At 40.8% G+C, this 25,208-nt stretch overlaps 1 protein-coding gene across 45 annotated transcripts in view; it reads right to left on the bottom strand.

The window, feature by feature from the left end:
* St7 (suppression of tumorigenicity 7) overlaps positions 1–25,208 on the bottom strand; it is a 244,242-nt gene that overhangs the window by 56,831 nt on the left and 162,203 nt on the right. For all 45 annotated transcript variants that reach the window (XR_015685362.1, XR_015685363.1, XR_015685364.1 and 42 more), the window contains 1 exon segment: positions 1,749–1,863. Coding sequence is in view for 24 of the 45 variants with exons in the window: in XM_087656484.1 (XP_087512610.1) it covers positions 1,749–1,863 (115 nt within the window). In the remaining 21 variants the exon portion in view is untranslated.

Here is a 25,208-nt window from a genome sequence, read left to right as displayed (position 1 = left end):
TTGCCAGGTACACAACATAAACAAAGCTCAACATGGGCCTTGATAGGGCGAGCTTGTCCATTTGAAATAAAGGAATTTTTCAAAGTGCAAGCCAAGTTTTAGTGGAGGGTGGGACAGGCTGTTATAACAAGTAATGTGAACATATGTTATCAGAATTTAATAAATCAGTTTTTGATTGTTGAGGAATGGAGGCTGGGCAATGGGATACATTGAGACAATGAATAAGTCCAAGTGAGTTCATTTCTTTACTTGGCAATCAGTTTTATAACACAAGGCTGATGATTTCTGTAATGAACTGAGATACTTATGAAAGGAGTCTTGAGACTTGTGATCGAAAAGGCTTTTTAGTTAAAGCCTTACTTCTTAAGGCTTATTGGGCTAAGTAGAGATCAGCACTGATGATAAGAACAACAACCTTGCATCAGGCAAAATGCATTGCCAGGTAGAGCCATGGCATGAGACCACCTCGTTTGGTACTAAAAGGCACTCAATAATGAACATTGTGCTCACAATGATGTATAGCTTACATCTCCAAGCTTCAACTGAACAGTGAGATTCTAGAGAATAAACAGAGAATAAAAATGAGCTGATGTGAAGGCCAAACACTCTTCAGTTTGTTTACTTTAGGTATTCCACAAATACTTTAAAATCAGCTCCATACTAAGGAGTGTATATCTTGTTACACAGGGTATGCATATCTATACAGGCAAACTGATGCCATCCCTGGCTAAAGTCTTCTAGTTTTCATCAATCTGAACAAGAGTTTGGGAAAAACAAACACAAACAGGCTCACAAAAGCTCAGTTTCCTTAATAGCAGAGGATAACAACAGCATCCCTTAGGGAGGATTTCTGTCAAAAATAAGATCCAAATGATATAGTTGGTTCTATGTTTGAAGAATTCCAAAAAGTCTGAGATCTGAGTAATACTTAAATGGACTAATAAGGCTTACTAAAGAAAGAATATTTTACAATGCATAAAAAAGATTAAGTAGTATAAGTAACCATGCTATAATATCAAATCTATAAACAAACACATTCTATGGAGAAAATTGTTGAAATAAGTCAGAAGAGTATGGAGTTTTATAGAGTCTAAGCATAGCAGGAAATTATGTATATAACTTTTATATTATTAATCAAATACTAAATGCATAAATGTCACTGTAAACAGAATAGTTTTAAATTCTCTATCAGTTGGTAACAGGTAAAGTAGAAAACACTTATGGGGAAGTGAGCACATTGGTGAAGGGCCTTCAAAGGCACTACATAAAGAAATGGGGGTAGTCTCTTATTAAGGAAGACACACAGGAAAGGGAACAGAACGTGATCTCAAACATTTGCTGCCAAGGCAATTAGTTGTTCTTTATTGATCTAGAACATCAACAAGGTCACTAGACAGTGATCACAGTGAACTTGCAAGGTATCATGGGAAGATCACTTAGTACTACTCAATCTGACATGGGGTGTCTTTTGATCAGGAGGGAACCAAGTAGAGACACACAAGCTGCCTGGCTGGGAGAGTATGAGCAAGGTGTGCCAAGTTCAGGTAAGAGGGCAGCACAAGCCACGTAAGTTTCTGCCTGGGTAAGCACTAAACTGAAGGTGCTAGAGAATGACCATCAGAACTCCACAGGTGACAATTCTTAGAGTGATATCAAAGTCCTACTTGAAATTGCCTTTCCCATCTAATCACTGAATTATGTCAAGAAGAATGGAGTTCTCAAATGCATAAAAATAGCAAAGGACTTACCATCATACTTTGCTAAGACTGCCTGAACATCCGCATAGGCTTGGAGTTCCAGAAGAGCTTCTAGAAGGTTTTCATGGATATTGAACATGCTTAAGAGGGGAAACTCCTTCATTAACTAGGAAAGAAGAGACCAGGGGCATAATTAATACATGTGTTTTATATTTTCACATTTATATTTAAGAAATAAAAACTATATATGTAGTAAATAATTCCTATAGTCAAGTATTTTAAGAAATAGTTCTTGAGGCTGGGGAAATGGCTCAGTCAGAAAAGTGCTTGACACATAATCTTAAGGCCTTGAGTTCAATCTTCATAACTCTTATTAAAAACAAAAACAAACAAACAAAACTCCAGAGCGAGTCTTGTAATCTCCATGCTGTGCTGGAGAGGTCATGGCAGGAGAATCCCTAGGGCTTGCTGGCAGCTAATTTAGCTGAATCAGTAAACTTGACATTCAGTGAGAACCCTATCTCAAAACAAAAGAAAAAGGAAAAAAAGGGAAGAAAAAAAATACCCAGAAAACAAGATAGATACCAGACACTGTCTTTTGGTCTGCACATATATATGTATACACACAAATGTGTACACACACACACACACACACACACACACACACACACGAAATATTTATTTTACAGTATAATGGATACAAAATTGTCCTGTTTATGTAACACAAATATATAGGGACCCAGCGATGGCTGGGTTGGTGAAGTGCTACCACATAAGCGTGAAGACCTCAGTTTGATTCCTAGCACCCATTCTAAAAAGAAACATGGGTGCAACAGATTGCTTCTGTAGCTCCCTGAATGAGGAGGCAGAGACAGACCTATCCTGGAGCTTGCTGCTAGTCAGCCTAGTCTAGCTAGCCTCAGGTGGAGAGATGCAGCTGTGGAAACCAAGCTATCGCCTGGAGGCTGGCATGAACTCCTCCCATTAGAGGAGATGCTAAAGGCGATTCCCAGTGTCTCATCTCAGGGAGAGAGCCACTCTCCTTTAGGGAAGCAGCTCCTGGAAAGCTGACCACATTTCCAAGGATGGCACCACACCCAAGAGGATATTGGCAGCACAAACAGAACTTGAGAGGATTGAAAAACAAAGAAGACACAAAGATGGATGAGTAAGGAAGAGGGGTAGATCTGGGGGCAGTTGAGAATGGATGACTATGATAAAAACAATTGTATGGAATTCTCAAAAATAATCTGTCAAAATATTTTTAATTTTAAAAAAGTTTTGGTGAAAACAAAAGACAACCTGACAACACAAAAAATCTGACCTCTGGCATGCACTTGTGAACCTACACACACAAACACGCACATACATGAAAACACATACATAATATATTATAATCCTTTAAAATAATAAAAATTACTAGATTATAAGCAAATATTTAAATCATTAAAAGCTTTTTTCCCAGTTCTTTTAGAAAAATGACGAGTCTGAATTTGTACAAGTTTGAAGTGGAAAGAAACTCAAAAGAGAGAGGAGGTTCTCAGAACAATAGGAGATGTCCAGTAACTTCAAAATACCATAAAGAGACTAAACCTGGTGAGGAAGGAAATATAGTCCACAGACTTTAAGTGACTGGTAGCTTGTCCAGAGCAATTTGGGTGGAAGGCAGAGAGTAAAAAGGAGAGGGATGGGGACTACTGTTGAAGCAGCCTGGACAAAACTGGGAACTAGGAAAACAGCTAGCTGGAAAGTAGTATGGCTGAGAGAAAACCTGATAGAGATTGTGTGTGTAGGGGGGGGGGGGCGTTTGAGGGGATAACCTCAGTCTAACAGAGACCAGGGTCATTTGTTGGACCGGGGAAAGAAGTGACACAAGAAGTTTAAAGACAAAGGTGGATGTGCACAATATCAAGAAAAAGAATCTGCTTGGAGTAAGGCCATCTTGAAAGCCAAACCAACTGGAGATTCCCAGAGCATAGTGACCACAGCTGTCATGGTTACTGCATGTCAGAGAACAGTGGACATCATCTGGGCACACCGGCAAGGTATTCTATGGTTAGGTTGAACTGGCAAACTGGATGAAGTTCTGTAAAAAGGCAAGGAGCAAGAGATGTGCCAATAACAGGTATAGATTAATGGAACATACAATGGCTTCCAACTACATGAACGCGAATGGGCCCAAAGGGATTAAAGCAAACTAGTGTCCAACTTCAGTGAGGAGGAGAAAGGACAGACCAAGAATTTCCTGGTTCATCTTCTCTTACAGAAGGGCTAAACTGGATCGCGAAGGAGAACCAGATTCTTTACAAAGTAAATTCGTGTATTTGTGATGCTCTAGTTTAGTGGTTCTCAACCTACAGGCTGTAACCCCTTTGAGAGTCAATGACCCTTTCACAGGGGTCACATGTCAGATAGCCTACATTTTAGATATTTACATTATGTTTCATAACAGTAGCAAAAATTATAGTTATGAAGTAGCAACAAGAATAATTTTATGACTGGAGACCACCACAACATGAAGAGCCACATTAAAGGGTCACAGCATTAGGAAGGTTGAGAACCACTGATCTATCTAATCTTCTACATGGACAACTACTTTCAATTATAATATGATGACCTCTAAAAAGTTTATTAAACTTTTTATGTCAATATTCATGATAGAAAGTATGCCGAGATAAACAATACTAAAGTATAGGTGTGCTAACTAGTTTTATGACATCATGACACAAGCCAGAGTCATTGGTCAGGAGACAGTCTCAACTGAGAAATACTTCAGTAAGACCTAGCTTCAGGTAATCCTGTAGGTCATTTTCTTATTGACTGATGTGGAAAGGCCCAGCCCGTTGTGCATTGGGATATCAGTTGACAGGTAATCATGAGTTCTACAGGAACGCAGGTTGAGCAAGCCATGGTGAACAAGCCAATAAGCAGCAGCCCTCAATGGTCCCTGTGTCAACCCTTCCAAGTTCCAGCCCTGCTTGAGTTCTTGTCCTGACTTCCTTCAGTGATGAACCATGATGTGGAAGTGTAAGTCAATTCCTTCCTTCCCAACTTGCTTTTGGTCATGGTGTTTCATCATAGCCATAGTAACCCTAAGATAGTAGGCTAATTTACCACTAAACAGGAAATAAATGGATGCATGGTGTTGACTGTCTACTTCTTTTGTTAAGAATATGTTCAGTATCCTTTCTTTTTTTTTAAAGCCATGACTCATTTAGGACATCTTTTAGTTTTTGTTTTGAAACACAAAAAACATCATTTTACTACTAAAAACACCTATCAAAACCATTTTGTGTCCAAAAAACCCACGGTCTGAACTCCCAGAAAAAGGCCTGCAATATTTTCATTGCTATTAAAGGAAGCCGATGAGACAAACCACACACTGTGGATGTTCTGTAACCAATAAAAGTATTTCTTGTTCTGGTTCACTTTGGTTCTGGCTGACATCATCCTTTGATTTTTTTTCACTTTTTCTAATTAAAGCTTGTTAGAACTTAAGTTCTCTGTCATGAGGCAGCTGGCAACACAATAAAGACATTCTGAACTGTAACATTTAAACATTTATCACTTTTGACCTATTTTCAAGTAACAATCATATTTCAAGGCTACAAGTCATATTATGTAATTTTAAAATGTAATTCCAAATATTAATTGTTAAAGCTTAAATATGGACTCTCCATAAAACCCAAGGAGACAAGTGTATGTCTGAACTTTAAAATTACTTCAGTGTCTAGGGTCTCAGTTATCTCCATGTGACAAGATCCCACATGCAAACGCCTGCTCGGCCTTCTCACCTGAGAGGTAAGAGCGATTTATCAACTATCTTCCTGTCATGACAGTTCTACTAGTGTCCATTAAGGTAACACACCTAATATTCAACCAAAAGTTTCCCTTTCCTAGAGCCCTCATCCCTTTCAAATCTATTCCCCACCCTCGGTATCTCCTGTATTGGAACCCAATATACTATCAGTCTCTCATTAACGTCTTGTCCCTAACACTGCTGACACCTTCTGGGTTCCTGATGCCTTTAATGTGTAAAATATATAGATAGCAGTCAAGTTCTCGCAAAGCTGTTTAGAAAACAAGTACATGAAGATTAGGTACAGTCACCGTCGCTGACATAGCTCAGAGGGACAGTGTTAGCCTGAAGAATAAGCACAGCTTCGTTTCTTTAGGCTTCATGTCTGAATTCCACTCGTACTTTGAGCTAATGTGTGCCATCATAGGCATCATTATTTTCACCTTCCTATCACCTCTTTCCACTCCACCTCTGTAAGTCCACTGTAACAGCTCTTTAAACACATATTAAGATTATCCTTCATGACCCTCTATGTCTAGACGATTCCAACAGACCACTGACATGATTATATGCACCTCCAAAGAACCAGTCAGATGCAAATACAACTTTACAAAGAAGCTGTTTATCACACTACGTGTTATAGTAAAGAAAACTGCGAGCACCTTAAATGTGACCTGTTACAAAACATTTAAATATCATTGTCTTTTTTTCCTATTATGTGTGCTTTTTAAAAGTTAAGTTCTCTTTGAAGGTAAATCCATATTGGTGAAAACAGCATACTTGGTGGTCACAGAACATGGAGAGATCAAATTGATACTGACCTAGAAACTTTCTCCATGCTGACACATTTTCATAGTACTGGAAGGTGCTAGCTAGGCTACTGGGGGAAGAAGGGGGAGGTCACTGACCAGCTGTGAACCCAACCAGTTTGGCAAGATATACCCATGGGTATAAGAGTGGTATGAATGTATGAGTGTAACCAGCTCCCCCTCCTCTTTTTCCCATCTGATTTAAGAGGTGCCCACAGGAGGAAACACATGCATGTACTCCATAGCCAACAACTAGTTGGGAAGCTTTCAACTTTCAGATCCCGGGGGTTAGTGGGGTGGGTGTGGGTGGGGTGTGACCTACTATCATCATTCTGCCAAAGAGAAACAGCATCAAACTGTTGTCTAAATTTATATTTTATGTTTCTACATCCACAGCTCTCAGCCCTCATCAGAGAAGTTTCTTTGTATAGTAATTTAACTTAGAAATGTAGAACTGGTCAAAGTGCAGAGATAAGTGTCAATGGAGTGCTTAGTCACAAATGGGACACACACACACACATATATATTACACAGACACACATATGTATCTTATATATATATAAATATATCACACAGGCACATACACATGCGCATGCGTGTACACACACACACACACACACACACACACACACACACAAACACACACACACCAAGGCTCAGGGATGAGCTTGGAAAACAGTAAGTATTAGTGGCAGAGGAGGGCTAGAGTGAAGCCAGGTACTCTGCTGCACCTGCGAACTCAGGAGCTGAGCAGCCTGTACAAGATCAAGCCAGTCAACATTCTTGCCTGGAGTGAGAAGGTTCATGAGCTCCTGCTCCTAAGTGAGGAGTTTTGAATGGTTTAATGGCTTCTTGGGAAGGGGAGAGTCAGTTTTCTTTAAGGGTATATCCCCTGGCAGGTCATCCACACTGCAGTACATGGTCCAACATCTAGGAGGATCTGGGCAGCACAAATTGTGGGAGTGAGAGGGATGAGAGGGGAAGTGGATTTTAGAGAAGTTAAGGGGAAAAATAGGGAGTGAGTATGATCAAAGTACATTTAATGAAATTTCAAAAGAATTAATAAAAATTGTTTTAAAAGTTCTCCCCTAAGATCCATGACCCAGGGATCTGGGAGCCCAGGGAGTTGGCTACAATTCTTATACCAGGTATAAACTCTCTCCTGAGTTGGGGCTTAAGTACAATTAGGCAGTTGTTGGTTACTGTAGTCGTCCTGCACCTTTAGAGCTACCTTGGCATACTGGTCATTGTGGTTCATAGGCATCAGAGCTGGGTGGGACTACTCCATTGGCAGGCTGCATAATACCTTCTGGTATTATGAATGCTAGATAAAGCTTATTCCCAGCTCATGTCTTCTAAGTACTGTCTGAAGTGTACAATGTCTTCAACAATAGAGGCATATTTATCTTCAGTGTCTGAGAGACAGCCAAGGGCAACACCAATAGCCAATATTGTTTGGGGGGGGGGTTACTGGGACTACTATGACCAACAACTCAAATGGAGCTTTCTTGTGCCTGGTATTGGGGTTTTGTTACATAGTCTAAGGCTCTTGTGGGGAGCATTGTTACCCCAAGTGGCATAACTTCATTTAGGATATATACACACATGTATCACATTTATATAATAAATATACATATGTATTACAGATAATTTTAGGTAAGTATAAAGTACTATGATTCCTTAAGGTTTTCTCAAACATCCTTAATATTATTTGTCTCTCCTCCTTTTGTATTGACCTCTCTCTTTCCTCCCCAATGCTCCCTCCCATTTTTCCCAGTTCCCCCTATGTATTACCTGTATCCTCTTATTCCTGGCTCCAGCCTCCCATTCATATGGATCCTTTTTGCTTTCCTGATTTCTGTGGTTCATCTAGCCTATATACTCACATCTGAAGATTTGAAACTCTGAACTGAGTTTGTATTTCTGGGTCTGGGTTACCTCACTCAATATAATATTTTCTAGTTCCATCCCTTTATCTTCAAGTTTCACAGTTGAATAGAGAACTTCTGACCACTACTTTCCTATACCAGTATAACTCCTAACTTTTATACCTACAGCTTTCACCCTTCATCACAAAGCTTCTCTGTGCAGCAAACAGAGACCACCTCAGAAAAGTACAGCTTGCCATGATGGAGAGCTCAAATGGTCTTGGGGAGCCTAGTCCCAGTTGACACATGTGCAACAGAAACTCTGCACCCAACACTCAGAAGACATCATGTAAGAGGGTCCCAGGGAGTTGGCTATGATTGTGTCTCCTAGAAATAACAGCTTTGGAAGCTACATCAATGACACAACAATATGGCTGACTAAACAAGGCCTGGACACAGACAATGCCAATAGATATGCTAAAGGGAAGGTCACCCCACTGGACCCCACTCCTAGACAAAAACTACAGGCAACTAATGAATGACTGCTGAGGAGAACTGGTCTTTCCTAGGGATGAGCCACTCAATGAGTTATCCAATACCAAGTGGCTGGCCCTAAAATCATAGGCACACAACAATTCTAAATGAAGTCAGTCTGTGCATACATATACATCATATACATAAACTTATACGTGTGTGTGTGTGTGTGTGTGTGTATAACAATAATAATCAGAGCAAAAGAGGCCATAAACTTGAGAGGAAGTGGAAGGAACATGGGTGGGGTTAAAGGAAGGAAAGGGAAGGGAAGAAGTGATATAATTATATTTTAATGGAAAAATTTAAGTTCTCAAAGGACTTTTAGCAGCATGAACTGGGAATTGCTAGCATATACTGTTATATCATACAAAAGCTGAGAAAACTGTATTGTACAATAAGATCATGCTGTTCTTGTGTGCCCTTGTATAGAAACACAGGCATGTACTGAAGTAAAGTTATTTCTGATTGCTGAGATTAAAGGTGATTTTATGTCTCATTCCATATTTTTATGGATTCTAATATTTTTAAAGGGACACATACATATTTGAGAGAGTTAAGCGGAGAACTGGTCACTTTTAGTAATACTGGCTAGTTACAGCCAGCAAAATGGCTGTGTGAGGAAAAAAAAGTGGGGCTTGATACCCAAGTCTGACAATCTGGGTGCTCTTCTCTCTCTCTCTCTCTCTCTCTCTCTCTCTCTCTCTCTCTCTCTCTCTCTCTCTCTTTCTCTCTCTCTCTCTCTCTCCCTCTCTCCCTCCCTCCCTCCCTCCTTTCCTCCCTCCCTCTCTGGAATACACATGACAATAGAAACAAAGAACAGACTGTACAAAGTTGTCCCTGACTTCCATGTATACACATATACACACACTGATTGACTAAAAATAACGTTAAGAAAGGAATACTGGCTTATTAAATTCAGGTTCACACAGTCATGTTCTAGTTAAAGAGGGCTTTCAGTTCCTTTCAGACACTCCCACTTTTGTCTCCTAGCCCCCTTCCTTGAGCACTCTTCCTCTGTCCCTAGCCAATCTGACCAACTCCTAAAACTCCAGTACCCTTTCCCTGTCGTCCTCCAGCTATGGCTAGCCGGAGTCCTTGTCCCCAGCTTCCCTGTGAGCAGTGATACCATCCTGTTCCTGTGTTCTAAATGAGCGACTGACTCAGTATGGATACACAATATTTACTTCATGACTGGAAAGCTTTTTAAAATGCTGTTCCTTTGTGAAGAGAAAGACTATGCCATGATGTCCTGGGTCTGGGTCAGGCCTTTCCTAAACATGTTCTACTGTTTATAGTCTCCCATTGCCTACATGCCAGGAGAACTACAAGTAGACCCTGTAAGTTTTGCCTCAATGTACTGAAATGTTTCCTTACACTAAGAGCTGCTTAGATATGCAAGAGATGAGGTATGGTCTCTATCCCTGGGACTAATTTTAGGAGAAGAGGCCAGTCACGGACTGGTCACTACAGGACCTCTAGGATTGTACAACTAACTGCAGGAAGGAATTCCCAGATCCTAAGCATAGCTTGAGGTCCTTTCTCAGTTTAGTGCCAGCTCCCATTTGGCTTTCTGGTTTGCTGCAAGGTTAAGCCCCAGCCTTGTCAGACTGAACCGGTATACACCATTCCTGGAATTCCTTCTACAGTTGCTAGTCCCTGTGTTTTTGCTCAAACTGTTTTCACCACCTGGAATACCTTTCCCCCTCATTTACGAGGCAGCCTGTCAAAATCACCCCACACTCCAAAGCCCAGATCAAATGCCACCTCCTAAAGCCACAGCATCATCGAGAGTGAGAGCCAGAGGAGCCCATAGAGATCCTCCAGACACCCTCCTCACTTTTCAGAGGAGCTCCCTCCCACCACCGCCTCACTGCAGCACAAGGAAGGCTGGGAACTCAGTGACTCAGCCAAGGTTAATGCTGGGACTATGATTCAAACCGGGTCATCAGTACCAAGTCCAAATTTCAACACATCATAGCTCCCATTGTAGGATGGCCAAGTCTGGAGAACTGAACCACTTTGCTTCTGAAACAATGCTTATAATTCTTCTTGCACTATATTTACATAGGTTTAAAGAAACAGCCATTCATAGAGGGGGAAAAACATTTTGGAGTTGTTTCTGAGTTGAAATCCAGCCCCTGGTAATTCCTGCTACGTTTTAGAAGATTGTTAACCACCTGAGTTTCAGTTTTCTTCTGTCACCTGAAGATGTCACGTGGTGTCTTCTCCAGTTCCCTACCATCCATGTAGAGAACATCACTAGCCCCTAACACCATATTTTCTACTACATCTGTCATCCTCTGCAGTCATTTTATGTATGTGGCTTGATAATAGATCATTTCAAAAGAAGAACAAAAGGATAGATGTGATAATAGGCAATACTCTAACAGCAGGGGAAGCCAGCACTTCTGTAAGGGCCAGGGAGCAGCCATTGGAGATGTTTCAAGACATACAGTCTCTATGGCAACTACTCAGCCCTTACAACCTGAAAACAGCTGTGGGCAATATGTAAATGAATAAGAAATTCTGTGTTCTCATAAAACTTTCTTTACAGAAGCAGGTAACAGGCTGGATGTGGACCTCAGGCTTTCATTTGCCAAAGCCTGGTTAATAAGAAGAAAATTTAAAACCCAAAAGGTTTTTCTAAAACGCATTTCTCAGTGATATCATACTTTAAAAGCCCAACATGTCTTACCCACAGCTGATTAGCAGACTGCCATAAGGGAAATAATGTAAAAGGCCTTCTCTACAACCCACTACTTGCCCTTCCAGCTCAGTTCCCCAAAGACCATTTACCCCATCTCGGAGGAGTCACCAGCTGAAGTGTGTACTACCGAAGCAGGAAAGCCTGCTGAAATACGGGGCTGGACAGATGCGATGATGCCTATTCACAGGGCAAAACGCCATTGGACGGGGAGAAGGAGTGAGCTGCGCATTCTCTCCTCTCTTAATGGGAACAAAAGTCAAGCAGTTTTGAGTAAAAGAAGCATACCATGGAAAAACATGCTCTAAAATACAGTATCATTGAAACAACCTGAAAAAATCCACACAATCCCAGGTAGGCTGGACATGTTTTTATATATTACTCTTTATGTCTCTGTACTATAGATTTCTTCAAGACGTTCAATATTTTTTCATATATAACTTCTCAAAACCTGAAGGGCTAATTTTCACGAGAATTATTTTGTTTTCTTATATCCCAATTGGCTTCTTTGTTATTATTTTTACATCTTTTTCTATTTTTTGAGATTATAACGTAACTGCATTATTTCCCCCTCCTCTTCCCTTAGTCCAAATGCTCTACTTGCTCTCTTTCGAATTCATAGTCTCTTGTTTTCATTAGGCGGTGTTGTATGCTTATATGGATATACATATATATTCCTAACCTGACATATTCAGTCTGTGTAATGTTACTTGGATGTATGTTTTCAGGGCTGACCATCTGTTACTGGACAGCTAATTGGCATGTCTTGGGGGGTGGGTATCTATTTCTCCCACTCTCAGCAGTCCTTAGAAGTCTGTACTTCCTTGTATAGGGCTGAGGCTTCATGGACCTCTGCCCAACGACCTACTTAGCATATCTCTTGTTGCTGCCTAATTGACTTCTGATGAAAACTTGTTCCTATACATTGAGGGTTTGACTCTGTAGCTCCTTAGAGTGTTGGTAGTATGTCAAGAGGGGGCCTCCGTTAGGTGTGGTGGTACTCACATTCAGTCCCCTGTGCTTAAGAGGCAGAGGCAGGTAGATCTTTGTGAATTCAAGGCCAGCCTGATCTACACAGTGAGATGCTGTCCCTTTTTTTCTTTTTAAGTATCTGAATAAATACTTCCTCCTGAAATAATTTGTCCTATATAGTCTGGTAAACTGTACTCCAACTTTACAATGACGTCCAATACCTGCTAATCTCACATGAACATAACCTATAAGTCCAACTCTTTACTGTCCACCTACTTTGAAAAAGTATGTTCACTGACGGAACTCCTCTGAGGAACTACATACATTATTAACTCATCCTGAAAGGTATTTTGGAGGTCGGCCTACTGTAGGATAAGTTCCTTCCCTATTTGACTCTTAGTGGTAAGGTTGAGGTTAGGTTTAGGTAAGACTAATTAATACAATCTTTTGAGTATATTATGAGTGTTATATCTTTTCCAGACCCACATTGACAGTCCTACTCATTCCCCATAGTTCATTGTCTTCAAAATAAAAGGACTGATTGTGGGAGAGAAGGCACATTATAGAAATCAAGAGGATGGTTTCCTGGCATAAGATATAAATATGAGTTTGCGTTCACAAGCAATGGAACTTCTGGGATGCACTCATCAGCAGGAGAAGAGCAGCGCCTAGATCACAGGATATATAAATCACCCCCAGACATGCCTAGCCAAGTATGAAGCTGTCATCCTTATACAATATTGACATGGATATATTGAATTTCTGATGTGTTATTTGTTGAGCTCTGGTATACTGGTTATACAATATAGCATATCCTCTATTTCTTTATTTAGAAATAAAGCACAAAGAATGGTTTGGTGACATAATTTGCCTATTAAGAAAAGACTACAGTTCCCACATCAGGCTTGAATGAAAGCATATGATAAATGTTGAGGCCTGTTTTCTATAAGCCAAGTCATTCTAAATAAATCCTTGAATTCACTCACTATCTAGCATAGTTCTGTTTATTTATTTCCCTCTGTCTTCCCCTCACTGCTAATTGCTTTTTCCTGGCAGCAAGAAATTTATATGCCCCGCTTTGCCTATGTATTACAGTTTCTGTAGAATGAAAACACTGGCTTTCCTATGAGTCCTCTAATACCTATGAGGAAGAATGTGGGATGGGCTGTGGATAGAATTTCAGTTCCAGTTTTACATCATCTGGCTATTGTCAGTTCACGTTTATTTCAGTGGAAGAATCTAAAGCACTTCTGAAGTTAACATTTATGAGCTCAAATGGACAAGGAAGGAGAGTTAATTCGCTGGATTTGAAATGCTCTGTGGACATAATTTAGAACCACAGTCTGTATGCTTTTTCTCAGCTGACTTACAGGATGAAAACAACAGTTTAAACTTTTCAAGTTTAATTTGCATCTATTTAAACATTTTATTAGTTTAGCTGTCCATGTATTGTTCCCTGAGTAGGAAAACTCTTACATATTTTAAGGCAGAGGTAATTAACATAATGCCTCAGCCAGATTCCTACTGAGGTCAAGTCAAGCTTAGCCTAATTAAGGTTTAGACAATTTGGCCTGTATTATATTCAAACAGCAGATATTATTTTGTTAGAGCTGCAAGTTTGACATTTTTAATCAGTTTCAAACAAAGGCATAAATAGAAAATAGAAAAGACACTTTACATTGCATGACAGGGGAAGGGAAGAATGAATTACTTAGAGGGTCCTTGGAGACATGAGAGCACTCCATTTACACAGAGACTATAAAATGCAGCCTCCACAGGCTTAGACATGCATTAATAAGAAAATGTCACTTTTACAATTAATTAAAAGGCAAATATTGAACCACACCTATTGAAAAGTCACATGGTCCAGCCTGACATGCCCAGATGCTGGCTAAAGCACTGATTCCTCACTGGAGTGATACACATCCACATACAGAGCCAGTTGCAGGCATGAACCTCATGAACCCCAAGGGTTAGAGGGTTACTTACATAATTATCTGTGCTTCCTGTCAAAATGATACTGTTCATTCCAGACAAGGAACGTGTCCTAACATTAAGAACTCTCCTTCCCAAAGCCAAAGCTCCGACGGCACCACTGTTCTATGACTACAGAAGAAATCTCCCAGCGATGGACGCCATAGTACACTGCACTTTCTGGAGGCTCAAGGACTGACATCTTTCTCAAACTTCCAGGTAGTTCTTGGAGTAGAACATTTCTGTATCATCTTGAACAGCTTCAAGTCTGGTGTGGCCTCACCCTGAGATAAAGAACAAGCCTGGGATTTCCAGTGCATATTTTGAGTGAGCTGGAAGCAAGCCCAAGTAAAAGAGGACCTTGTGTATCCTTCCTTCGTGATGGCATGGTACTGGTCTCCTGTTCCAAGAGTGGTCTCAATAAACAGCTAAACATTTTGACCAAAAATTTCTGTCAGAAAGAACTTCTCATGCCAAAAGCACGACCACAGTTTTTGGCAGCCTTCCACATTCATATGGGTAACAGTCAATAGCAGGAGTCAGGAGATTAACTCATGGTTACCCGGGTCAGAGTTTACAAATGCTCTGGCAGGTACTTCAAAGGTAGCAGGAAACGTAACTCAATGCAAGGTTCTTTTATGACAACACATGGCACAGAGCTATACCCCAAGCTGTGACATTCATCAACATGTTCCCCTGTAAACAGCTCACCTTCTACAGTTCTCTTTCCACCCCTATCTTCCCAGGTACCCTTGCTGGAACCTGTGTCAATGCTTTTATAGTCCCAAACACATCCATATACAATGTGCAGGAATTAACCACTGGTTGATGAGTTAACCATTAGTTTGAGTTTCCTGATTATCTGCAGTGAACTGTGCCCACAACTGTGACTAGGAGGGAGAATATAGACCTGGCTTTATTTCTCCACAGTGCACCCAAGGACATTTCTATGTAGTTGTGAGTGGTGGTTCCTGCTCCTTATAAGTTCATGCCATACCACCTGTTGTTATCTTTTGTTATAATTAGGGTTTCTATTGATGTGATTATACACCTTGATCAAAGGCAACTTGAAGAGCAAAGGGTTTGTTCCAGCTTACAATCCATCATGAAGGTAAAATGGGGTAGGAACCAAGACAAGAACCAAGAGGCAGCCACTGAAGCAGAAGACATGGAGGAATGTACTTACTGGCCTGTTCCCCACTCTATACTCAGTCTGCTTTCTTATATAACCCAGGACCAACTGCCCAGGAATGGCACTGCCCTAGTGAGATGTGTCCTCCAACACCAATAACTAATAAAGAAAATGCATTACACCCTTGGCTATAGGCAAATGTGACAGAGGAATTTTCTCAACTGAAATTATGGTCTTCCCAAACACCTCTAGATTGTATCAAGTTGACATAGAACTAACCAGAACACCATCCTTTTGTATGTTTTATACCAGTTAACAGACTCTCACACACTGAAGATTTTCGTTTCTCAGTGCATAGTCTACTTTTGACCTCAAATTATCCTCAACATACATAATTCCAGTCCATGTGAATGTCCTTTGTGATTGGCTCTAATCAAAGTTCGTCTACTCACACCTGGACAAAAGTTAAAATATGCAATTGTTTTGGCCAAAGGACACTGCACCTCAGTTATACCATTACTTCCTTGTTAAATTTCTTTCCAATTTTCTACACAGACTCCTAGGAGTGGACCTTTGAAGAGTATTTAACCTGATCCCTGGTTCTGGTCCCACTGTGCTTCCTGGGCTTCTATAGTGAGGGGCTTCTACTACATGATCATTATGAACATTATCATCATTATGAACACCGCCACAAACTGCCATGACTTCCCTGTCATAAAGGTCTCAAATCTTTTGGGGCCATGGCCACAGAGAATTCTTTACTTCCTTAAGTTGTTCCTTCAGCTATATTGTCCCAGCAATGCAAAGTATACAACATATAAGCTCCTTGCCTGTTGAGGTGTGTATCAGCTTAACTTCCTGAAATACTTCCTCAGATCTTCCAGAACTATAGTAGCTAAGTCAGGTTTAACATGAGCTGTGAGGAACTCCTGCTTTACCAGGAAATTTGTATGCTCCTGGTTATCCACCTTGTGATAAGAGGTCTTGACTACCACTGAAATGGCTGGGCAAAGAACCTGTGAGCGTCTTAGATTTCTTTGACCACAAGCTTTGTTGTTGTTGCTGCTGTATCAGATCTATTTAGCAACTGCTTTCTATAATAGTCATTGAGAGCCAGTGAGTGGCTCAGAGGGGAGCCATGCTTGCTGTCAGGCCTGACAACCTGAATTCAATCCCAGGACTCATACTGCAGAAGGAGAGAATGACTCCAGCAACCTGTTCTCTGAACACCACATTGTGCATGTGCATGCACAATCATGCACGAGCACGCACGCCCGCGCACACACACACACACACACACACACACACAGAAAGAGAGAGAGAGAGAGAGAGAGAGAGAGAGAGAGAGAGGGAGAGAGGAGAGAGAGAAAAGAGAGAGAAATGTAGTAAAAAGTTTTTTGAAAACAAGTTATTTAGTGTTATGAATGCTAGACATTGTTTTACTAGGACTCAGTAATATACAATTTTTGTTTTGTTCCCCCCCCCAAAAGAGACACACTTTATATAGTTTGGTACATATGGGGATATTAGCATTGATCCAAGTGCAATCCATATTAGCATTTATCACTTTATAGAGAATAAAGCATCCTATGCACACAGCCAAGACACATTGCCTATGCCCCTGAATCCTGTTTGAGGCTTCTCCAGACATTTCCCTCTCCAACTGCCCAATAGGTACAGGTGAGGGCCTGCCTAGCATCTGCATAAACAAGGAAGTAAGTGTTGCAGGGAGAGATATCCCAGACACTATTCCTTCTTCATAGCTTTGGGAACAAACAGCACCCAGGAAAGTAGTGAACCATAGAACGGTCCCTTCTGTGTTTTGTGATCCAAAGACTGCTGCTCACCAAAGGGTATAAGGAAGACAGATGGTTCATTCTCCCCACCTTGGTCCATTGGACTCTATCATCATCTACCGTCTATAGCATGCTTTTCTATTGACCTCTGTGTTATTTATTGCCTTGGTCAGGGAGAGAGCAAGAATCCCTCAACTACATAATTGGGGTAGGGCTATTTATCCTGCTGGGAGTTGGTTCACAGATTTTTTTTTTAATTCTTAGTATCTTGAAAAAAATCTGTCCCATCCCATACATGTGTACAATGAACTATGACACCTGTCTCACATTATCTTTTGTCTCCCTAATATGCCTGCTACCAACAACAGTAAGTTGTTAGTGACCATATGTGACTGGGTTTGAGGCCATCCTCAATTCTATTTCTTAAATACTGCAAATTAATTGAACCTAAATGTCATCTGGAGTTGTTCTCTGAGGAAACTCTAAGGGCAGGTGTGTAGAGGAATTTTAATCCAGCATCATGGCTGCTCTGATCAAATACAAAGATCTTCTAGGTCTGTATGATCTAGCTGGAATATAGACACACCATATACCTTTAATCATTCTGGCTAGAATACAAGCACATACTTTAGCACACATATCCAATCCCAAACAATGATGTCTAGTTGAGAGGCAGAAAAAGTGCTGACAGGATGAGACAGAGATACAATCTGCCCAACTCTCATGAGAACAGGAAAGGGAGGCTATTTAAAAGCAGTGCAGAAAGAAAGTGACAGTCATTTGGGAGTCAGTACAGTGAGTTTATTGCACTAGAGATGAAGCCTGTGAAGCCAGAGGATAAGAAGGAGCCAGAAGATTAGAATAAATTGTCAGAGTTAATTTGAGGCCAATCAGAACAATTCAGTAAGAACCGGAGAGAAGTCAGATTGAATCAGTCAACTTGGAGAGGAATATGAGCCAGAACAGCTAAGTTGAACCAGCCAGCCAGAGTTCAGAAAGAAATAGAAAGGATGAGCTTATTCAGCACTAAGTCTCAGAGGCTGAAAATATTCTAGGCCTAGGTTACCAGACAAAGGTTGGAAGCTGAAGTCTTTAAGGTCTGGTCTTGCAGAAGATTAGATTTATGGGGGCTAGAAGTTTCTGGACCTAGGCCTAGGCATAGTTAGAAACAGTCTGGGCTCAGCCCATGCTGTGTATTTATAAAGCTTGGGTACATCTTTCATCTCATCATTTCCTCTGAGGAAATAAAACCAATCTTTAGACAACTCTAAGTATTAGGATTTGTATCTTCAACTGATACTTAAAGAAAAGCAAATCAAGTGTGATAATTCCTATCTGCGCATCCGAATTCTGTGTTCCAGAAAAAGCAGCAGCAAAAGTAGTCTCTACTACTTCAGAGAAAGAAAATCCATGCCCTGTGAGAGCATCAGGCAGAGGTGTTAGTCAGGTACATACACTCAGTTCTTCAAAGACTCCATGCATCTCCCACAACAGCAGGAAAAGACCCTAAAGGATTTCCAAATGGAGAAGGAAGACAGATAAGCACATCAGCTCTTCTTCCCAAGAAATCTACTGAAAAGATAAGATAGTACACAGAGATAAATCTACACTGTCCTTAAAACAGCAGAGGAGTGGGAAGCTGAAGCTGTCACAATGACAGAACAGGGATTTAAAACAAATTTCCCCAAGGCAAACTAAATGGGACTTGATTGAAGCACAGCAGTGTAGCCAAGGAAGCCACATATTTCCTCCTGAGAGGGCCACCAGGAAGTTCCCAAATTTGGAGTTGGCAGAATCAGAGCAGGGGATGGACTGGTATGAGGCAGCAGCCAGGCCAAACAGCTGACAGTAGACCAGCTAGGCTAAGCAGTCCTCCTCCCCCTCTCATCCTCCCCCTCATCCTCCCCCTCTCCTCCTCCTCTTCCTCCTCCTCTCCCTCTTCTTCTTCCTCCCCCTCTCCTCCTCCTCTTCCTCCTCCTCCTCCTCTCCCTCTTCCTCTTCCTCCCCCTCTCCTCCTCCTCTTTCTCCTCCCCCTCCTCCTCCTCCTCCTCCCCCTCTCCGCCTCCTCCCCCTCTCCTCCTCCCCTCTCCTCCTCTTCCTCCTCCCCCTCCTCCTCCTCCCCCTCCTCCTCCCCCTCCTCTTCTTCCTCCTTCTCCTCCTTCTCCTCCTCCTCCCCCTCCTTCTCTTCCTCCTCCTCCCCATCCTCCTTGTGAAGCTGCCTGCAATACGACTAGAAAGGCCTCAGTATCTAATTTGTTTAGTTCCTAAACTGTCAGATAAGTCGTATTTTAGAGCTTAATGAGAAATGTGGTGGGGAATGTCCAATCTTTTCCCTTCCAGGTAATTGTATATTAATTAATTTAGCAAACACTGAGTATATATTACAAGCCATTGAAGAGGGTGAAGTTCCTCTCTTGTATTTGGTAGTAGAGTTGGAGAATAAATATTATTATTATTATAAACAAATAAATAATTATTTCAAAAGTGAAAAGGGCAATTAAAAAGCAGGACAAGATCTGTTTGTTGATTGTGTGTGTGTGTGTGTGTGTGTGTGTGTGTGTGTGTGTGTGTGTGTGCTCTTTGTACAGCTATGAGAGGCTAAGATCCTGGGGCAGTGTCCTAGGCACAGTCTAAACAAGATCCAATTCTGGCAATAAAGAGCAACCCAATGTGTTTAGCTTTCTCTTGGGTGATAAAATCATTACTTTGTAAGAGTATGCAATTATGTGAGGAGTTTGAGTTTGCATTTTAATCTATATGCAGTAACCATTCACTTACAGCTTCTAAGCAGAAAAATTATTAATTTTGACATGTGTGAAAACTAGTTTGGGTTACATGCAAATAGCTACATCATTAGGGAACAAATGACAGGTATTTGTAAGCTTAATAACTGATCAAAAATGTAAATGTAGATTTTAATAAGCTGGGGACTTTAGAAGAACAAAATAAGAATTCCAAATGGTAGACATACAGAAGGCATTTTTACTAGAAGAAATAAAAAAGAAAAGAAGCATATGACAGATACAAAACAATGAGAGGAAGTAAAAAGAATCAGCAGTTATTCTGTTTCTTTCTTCAGAACAGTAATAAAAGCAATGAGTACAAATGGAATAAGTATACAAAAGTATAAATCCTTCATTGTTGAGTAAAACAGTTCCCCTCAAAATTTATAGGGCCACATGATCCTTTGAAGTTAGAAAAGGCTGATCACAGCAAGGAAAAGTAGACCAACAAGTGGAACTTCTAACTACAGGAGGTAAACAGAATGAGTGTACAGAACAGAAAATGTGCTGAGTGAAAAGGTAAGGGACGAGCTGTGGAGATGTGTCAGCACACACTCACTGCTCTGCTACATGGTCTATAAGATGGGATAGTGTGGCAGCTTCATCTAGCACCATAGCAACAAGGAGAGGCTCTCATCAGGGGCACTCACAGGCCTCTGAGAAATTCAGATGCCATCGCTTCCCTTCTGCTTAGTGGTTTCTTTGCTTCAAAAAAGCCAGAGTTACCACAGGCTAGGAAAGGTCATGTCACTATTTAAGGTAAAAATTAACAGTTGCTTTTCACTGTAACTATTCAAAATACAATTCAACGTCCTTTTGACCCTGCCTCACTTAGTTTCTGGGCCTTAGCTTAGAATTCCTTTCCTGATAAGGCAAATCCTTATAATCATCCTAACTTCTGTTTTTCCTATACTGCACATCTGGTTGACTAGCAACTTCTCTTGGTTATGATTTAAAATACACAGACTCATCATTTATACTTTCCTCTGCCAACATGAACCACACATCTCTCTGTAACATCAATACAAGAAGACTCTTTCGTCTGCCCTCCCTGCTCTTTCCCACCAACACAGCAGTCTATAAAAATTGATTTATCATATCACACCTCTACTCAAATCCTTGCAAGGTTCCCCAATTCACTTACAGTAACAGTGGAATTTACTACCCTGTGCTCCCCTCCATAACCCCTCAGGCCCTCTTTTCTCCCCTCCACCTACTCTATCCATTCAGGACTCCTTTGTTATTGTTGGTACATCCCAGGTAGTCTCCTATCTCAGGGCTCTTTTGCCTATGTCATATGATTAATATCCACTTCTTTGTGGCTATCAGTCTTTGCCTAATGTCACTTTCTAAATCATACATACCTGACCATGGGTTTGATATCGACTACCTCAAACTCACTACGTCTGCCCCTGGGCTTCTTCAACCTAGATCTGTCCATGTACCTTTCCCGTAGCTTTGGTTATTCTCACGTGCTTTGAAAATTACCTATGTTTATAAATGTTCATCTCTTTCTCCCTCCTAGAGTATAAACTGGTTAAGGGCCACTGATTTATTTACTGATTACAAAAACCACAAAAAAAATTGACATAGATGGATAGCCTACATATTTATTTTGTTGAAAAATATATAGGTGAATGGTGAATGGCTTAGAGCAAAGTGGGTAAAGCAAGACCAACATCACGCTTCAGGATAAAAGGAAAGAGAAGGTAGAGAATCGGGAGAAAAAGACAAGTAGACAAAGGCCACTGAACAAAACCAGACAGAATTCAGGGAAAGGCAAAAACAGCACTAGAGATGTAAAAGTACGAATTGGAATTGAAACTAGAACTGAAAGACAGAAGCAGAGCTCCCTTTGTTCTCCTCCTCCATATTCCTGTTCGCAGCCCGCATTGTTAAAATGATTGTTGTAAGCCTAACTTACTCCATAAGTGAGTTTTAGGCACACAGCATTTTCTCACAAGACTCATTCTTTTTGTATCTATAGTACAGACAGAATCTAGAAATGTGCCAGCAATCACATAGCAACAGGTAATTAACATATTTCAGTGTTAGTCTCTAACTTAACACCTGAGTATCTTGAAAGATTTGAAAGTAAATTGTTTCAGCAGATCCTGGCTGCCTGCAAGTCACCAAAGTGTTCTTCCTACTCCCCAGCCTAATAGTTAAAATAATTCCTTTAACTATCCAACTATCCACCTTAACAACCTCAAGATCAAGTTATCAACTAAGTCAAGTTGTCCATAACAACCCATGAGATTCTTAAGGAAAGAAACAAAAAGAACTATATACATGGAAATCACGTGATTTGTGTGTAAAACGTTGTGGAGTAAAAAGGAAAGGAAAGAAAAGGTTATAAAAATTAGAATGAGGGGCTGGAGAGATGGCTCAGCGGTTAAGAGCGCCCGACCGCTCTTCCAGAGGTCATGAGTTCAATTCCCAGCAACCACATGGTGGCTCACAACCATCTGTAAAGAGATCTGATGCCCTCTTCTGGTGTATCTGAAGTCAGCTATAGTGTACTTATATATAATAAATAAATAAATCTTAAAAAAAAATTAGAATGAACAAATGAGCAAAAAGGAAATAGAAATCAGCCCTCGACAATATTCATTTAGCATTCCTCCTTAGGAGGGTTTTTCATTTGTACATTAAGGACAGAAATCCTCTTACAGAGTGGTGAGAGAGTTCAATCACTGAAGATTGCAGTCCTGGAAGTCTAAGGGTCAGCATTCAATCCCCTTAACTCACATTTTTGTTTGTTGGCTGGTTCGTTTTGTCTTTTGAGAGAGCCTCTGTTGACCTGGAACTCACTCAGAGACCTGCTGCCTCTGCATCTGCCTCCCAAACGCTGGGATTAAAGGCATGGGCCAAGACACATATGGCTTGGGTATTTTTTTTTAATATAGGTGTACTCTGTCTGCATGTACACTTACAGGCCAGAAGAGGGCATCAGATCCTTTTATAAATGGTCATGAGCCACCATGTGGTTGCTGGGAATTGAACTCAGGACCTCTGGAAGAGTAGCCAGCCCCCACTTAAAAAAAAAAAAAGTCAACAGGTACAGTTGTAATCTGTAATCCCAGTACTGAGAATGCCAGGTGACTATCTAAATTACCTGGCAAGTTAGAGACTAGTGAGAAATCCTGTCTCAAAAGATAGGTAGTACCTGAGTACCTGAAGAATAGTGTTCTGCGGCCTCCACCTTGACATGCACACGCGCGCACACACACACACACACACACACACACACACACACACACACAATCCTGATAAAAATATATTTCATAGTTTGTATAGGGAACATTAGTTCTGTTTTATAAATCATTCACTTGGTTATTTGATAAAAAGCCAAATTAAAATCAGCAGTCGTTAATATTTGTCAACTTTTAACTAATCCCAGAGGTGCATGCTGTGTTTTGTTTTTGATGGTGTGGTATGATATGTGTATGGGTAGGTGTGTACATGTGTGTGTGGAGGGTAGAGGTCAAGGTCAGGTGTCTGTCTCAATCCCTGTCCAGTTTCTTTCTTCTATTCCCCTATATTTTGTTTCACTGAAAATGGGTCATTTCTTAGGCAAAGTATGTTCTCCACCATAAAAATTGTCTAACCAAGGCTAGTTACAATCAACTCATCCATCAAGACAATAGTTACTTCTTAACATGCAATCTATTCTTCAATTTTATCCAAATTCTGAAAATCTATATGGTATTGCCTAGTCAGCTCCAAGGTCCACCTTATGTTTCTGAGACAAGAGTCTCTCTCAAAGCTCACAGATTGACTAGATAGACTGGTCCAGCAAGCCTCTAGGATCCTCCAGTCCTTGACTTTTCAGACTACGGGTCTGCACCACTGTGCCTGCCTTTTACATGGCGGATAGAGGTTAGAATTCAGGTCCTCCTACTTGGTGACAGGAGCTTTACCAACTGAGCCATCTCTCCAATCCTCTGTTTTCTAAAGCATGCTTTACGACGTATAATTCCATTTTTATTAACATATCTGCTGTGCTTTCAGACAGGAACTTAGCCTAACTCTCCTGAGGCGCGTCATCCAGCAGTTGATGGAGGCAGATGCAGAGACCCACAGCTGAGCATCAGGCAGAGCCCGGGGAGTCTTGTGGAAGAGTGGGGGATGAAGTGAGCAAGCTTCAGGGGTCAAGGACACCACAAGATTCACAGAGTCAACTAACCTGGGACCATGGGTGCTCACAGAGCCTAGGCCACCCAACCAGGGAGCATGCGGGAGCTGGGCCTGTACCCCCTACATATTTGTAGCAGTTGTGCAACTTGGTCTTCATGTGGATCCTCTAATGAGTGGAGAAGGGTCGTCTCAGTCTCTGTTCCATGCCATTAGATCCCTGTCCCTCTACCTGGCCTGTCTGGTTGGACCTCAGTGAGAGAGGATGTACCTAGTCCTGCTGGGACCAGATATTCCAAGGTGTGGTGGTACTCAGGGTGACTCCCCTGGGGAAACAGGGAAGAGATTTGTAAGCGTAGGACTGGGCAAAGAAGAGAGAGGGGGTTGTGTTCAGAATGTCAAGTGAATACATTAATTAATTAAACAAATAAAACAGAATTATTATTATAACATTATTATAGAAAAATTTAAGGTACAGTACATTTTTACTGCTAGCAACTTTCTATTTCCAGGTTATTTTCTTATATTTGTACAATGGTACTAATGACATCCTTAAAGAACCCCCTACTCAGGGGTTCTTGATATCCAAACTACTATATAATCATGTACATTTTTCATTTTTTAGTCTCACATTTTCTATATATGATTGTATTAGCAGAGTCCACATGTTGTGACTAGAAATTAAATGAAGAATCAGATGGGAGACCTTGGCTCTCTTCTACTCAACTAGACACTAAAGAGATCTGAACAAGAACTAAAGCAATGACACCCTTTTCAATGCTTGTCCTGCCTGAATTAGGCAGTTCTTTTTCCATAAAAGTATGTGTTCGTGTGTAACATATTTGCAGTTCTATTTTGAAATGAATAAATCTTTTAAAAATATCAGTTTTAATTTTAAAAGGTGGTAAATATTTTTTAAAAGCCTATACATTTAAAATGTTTGTGGTTAGAAATAATTTTAAAGGGGCCCTGGACTAGAGAGCTATTGACTTACAGTAACATC

This window comes from Rattus norvegicus, chromosome 4 (assembly GCF_021556685.1).
Source record: "Rattus norvegicus strain SHRSP/BbbUtx chromosome 4, alternate assembly SHRSP_T2T, whole genome shotgun sequence".
Lineage (NCBI taxonomy): Eukaryota > Metazoa > Chordata > Mammalia > Rodentia > Muridae > Rattus > Rattus norvegicus.
Note: the sequence above shows the minus strand (reverse complement) of the source record. Positions and strands in the feature narration are given on the sequence as shown.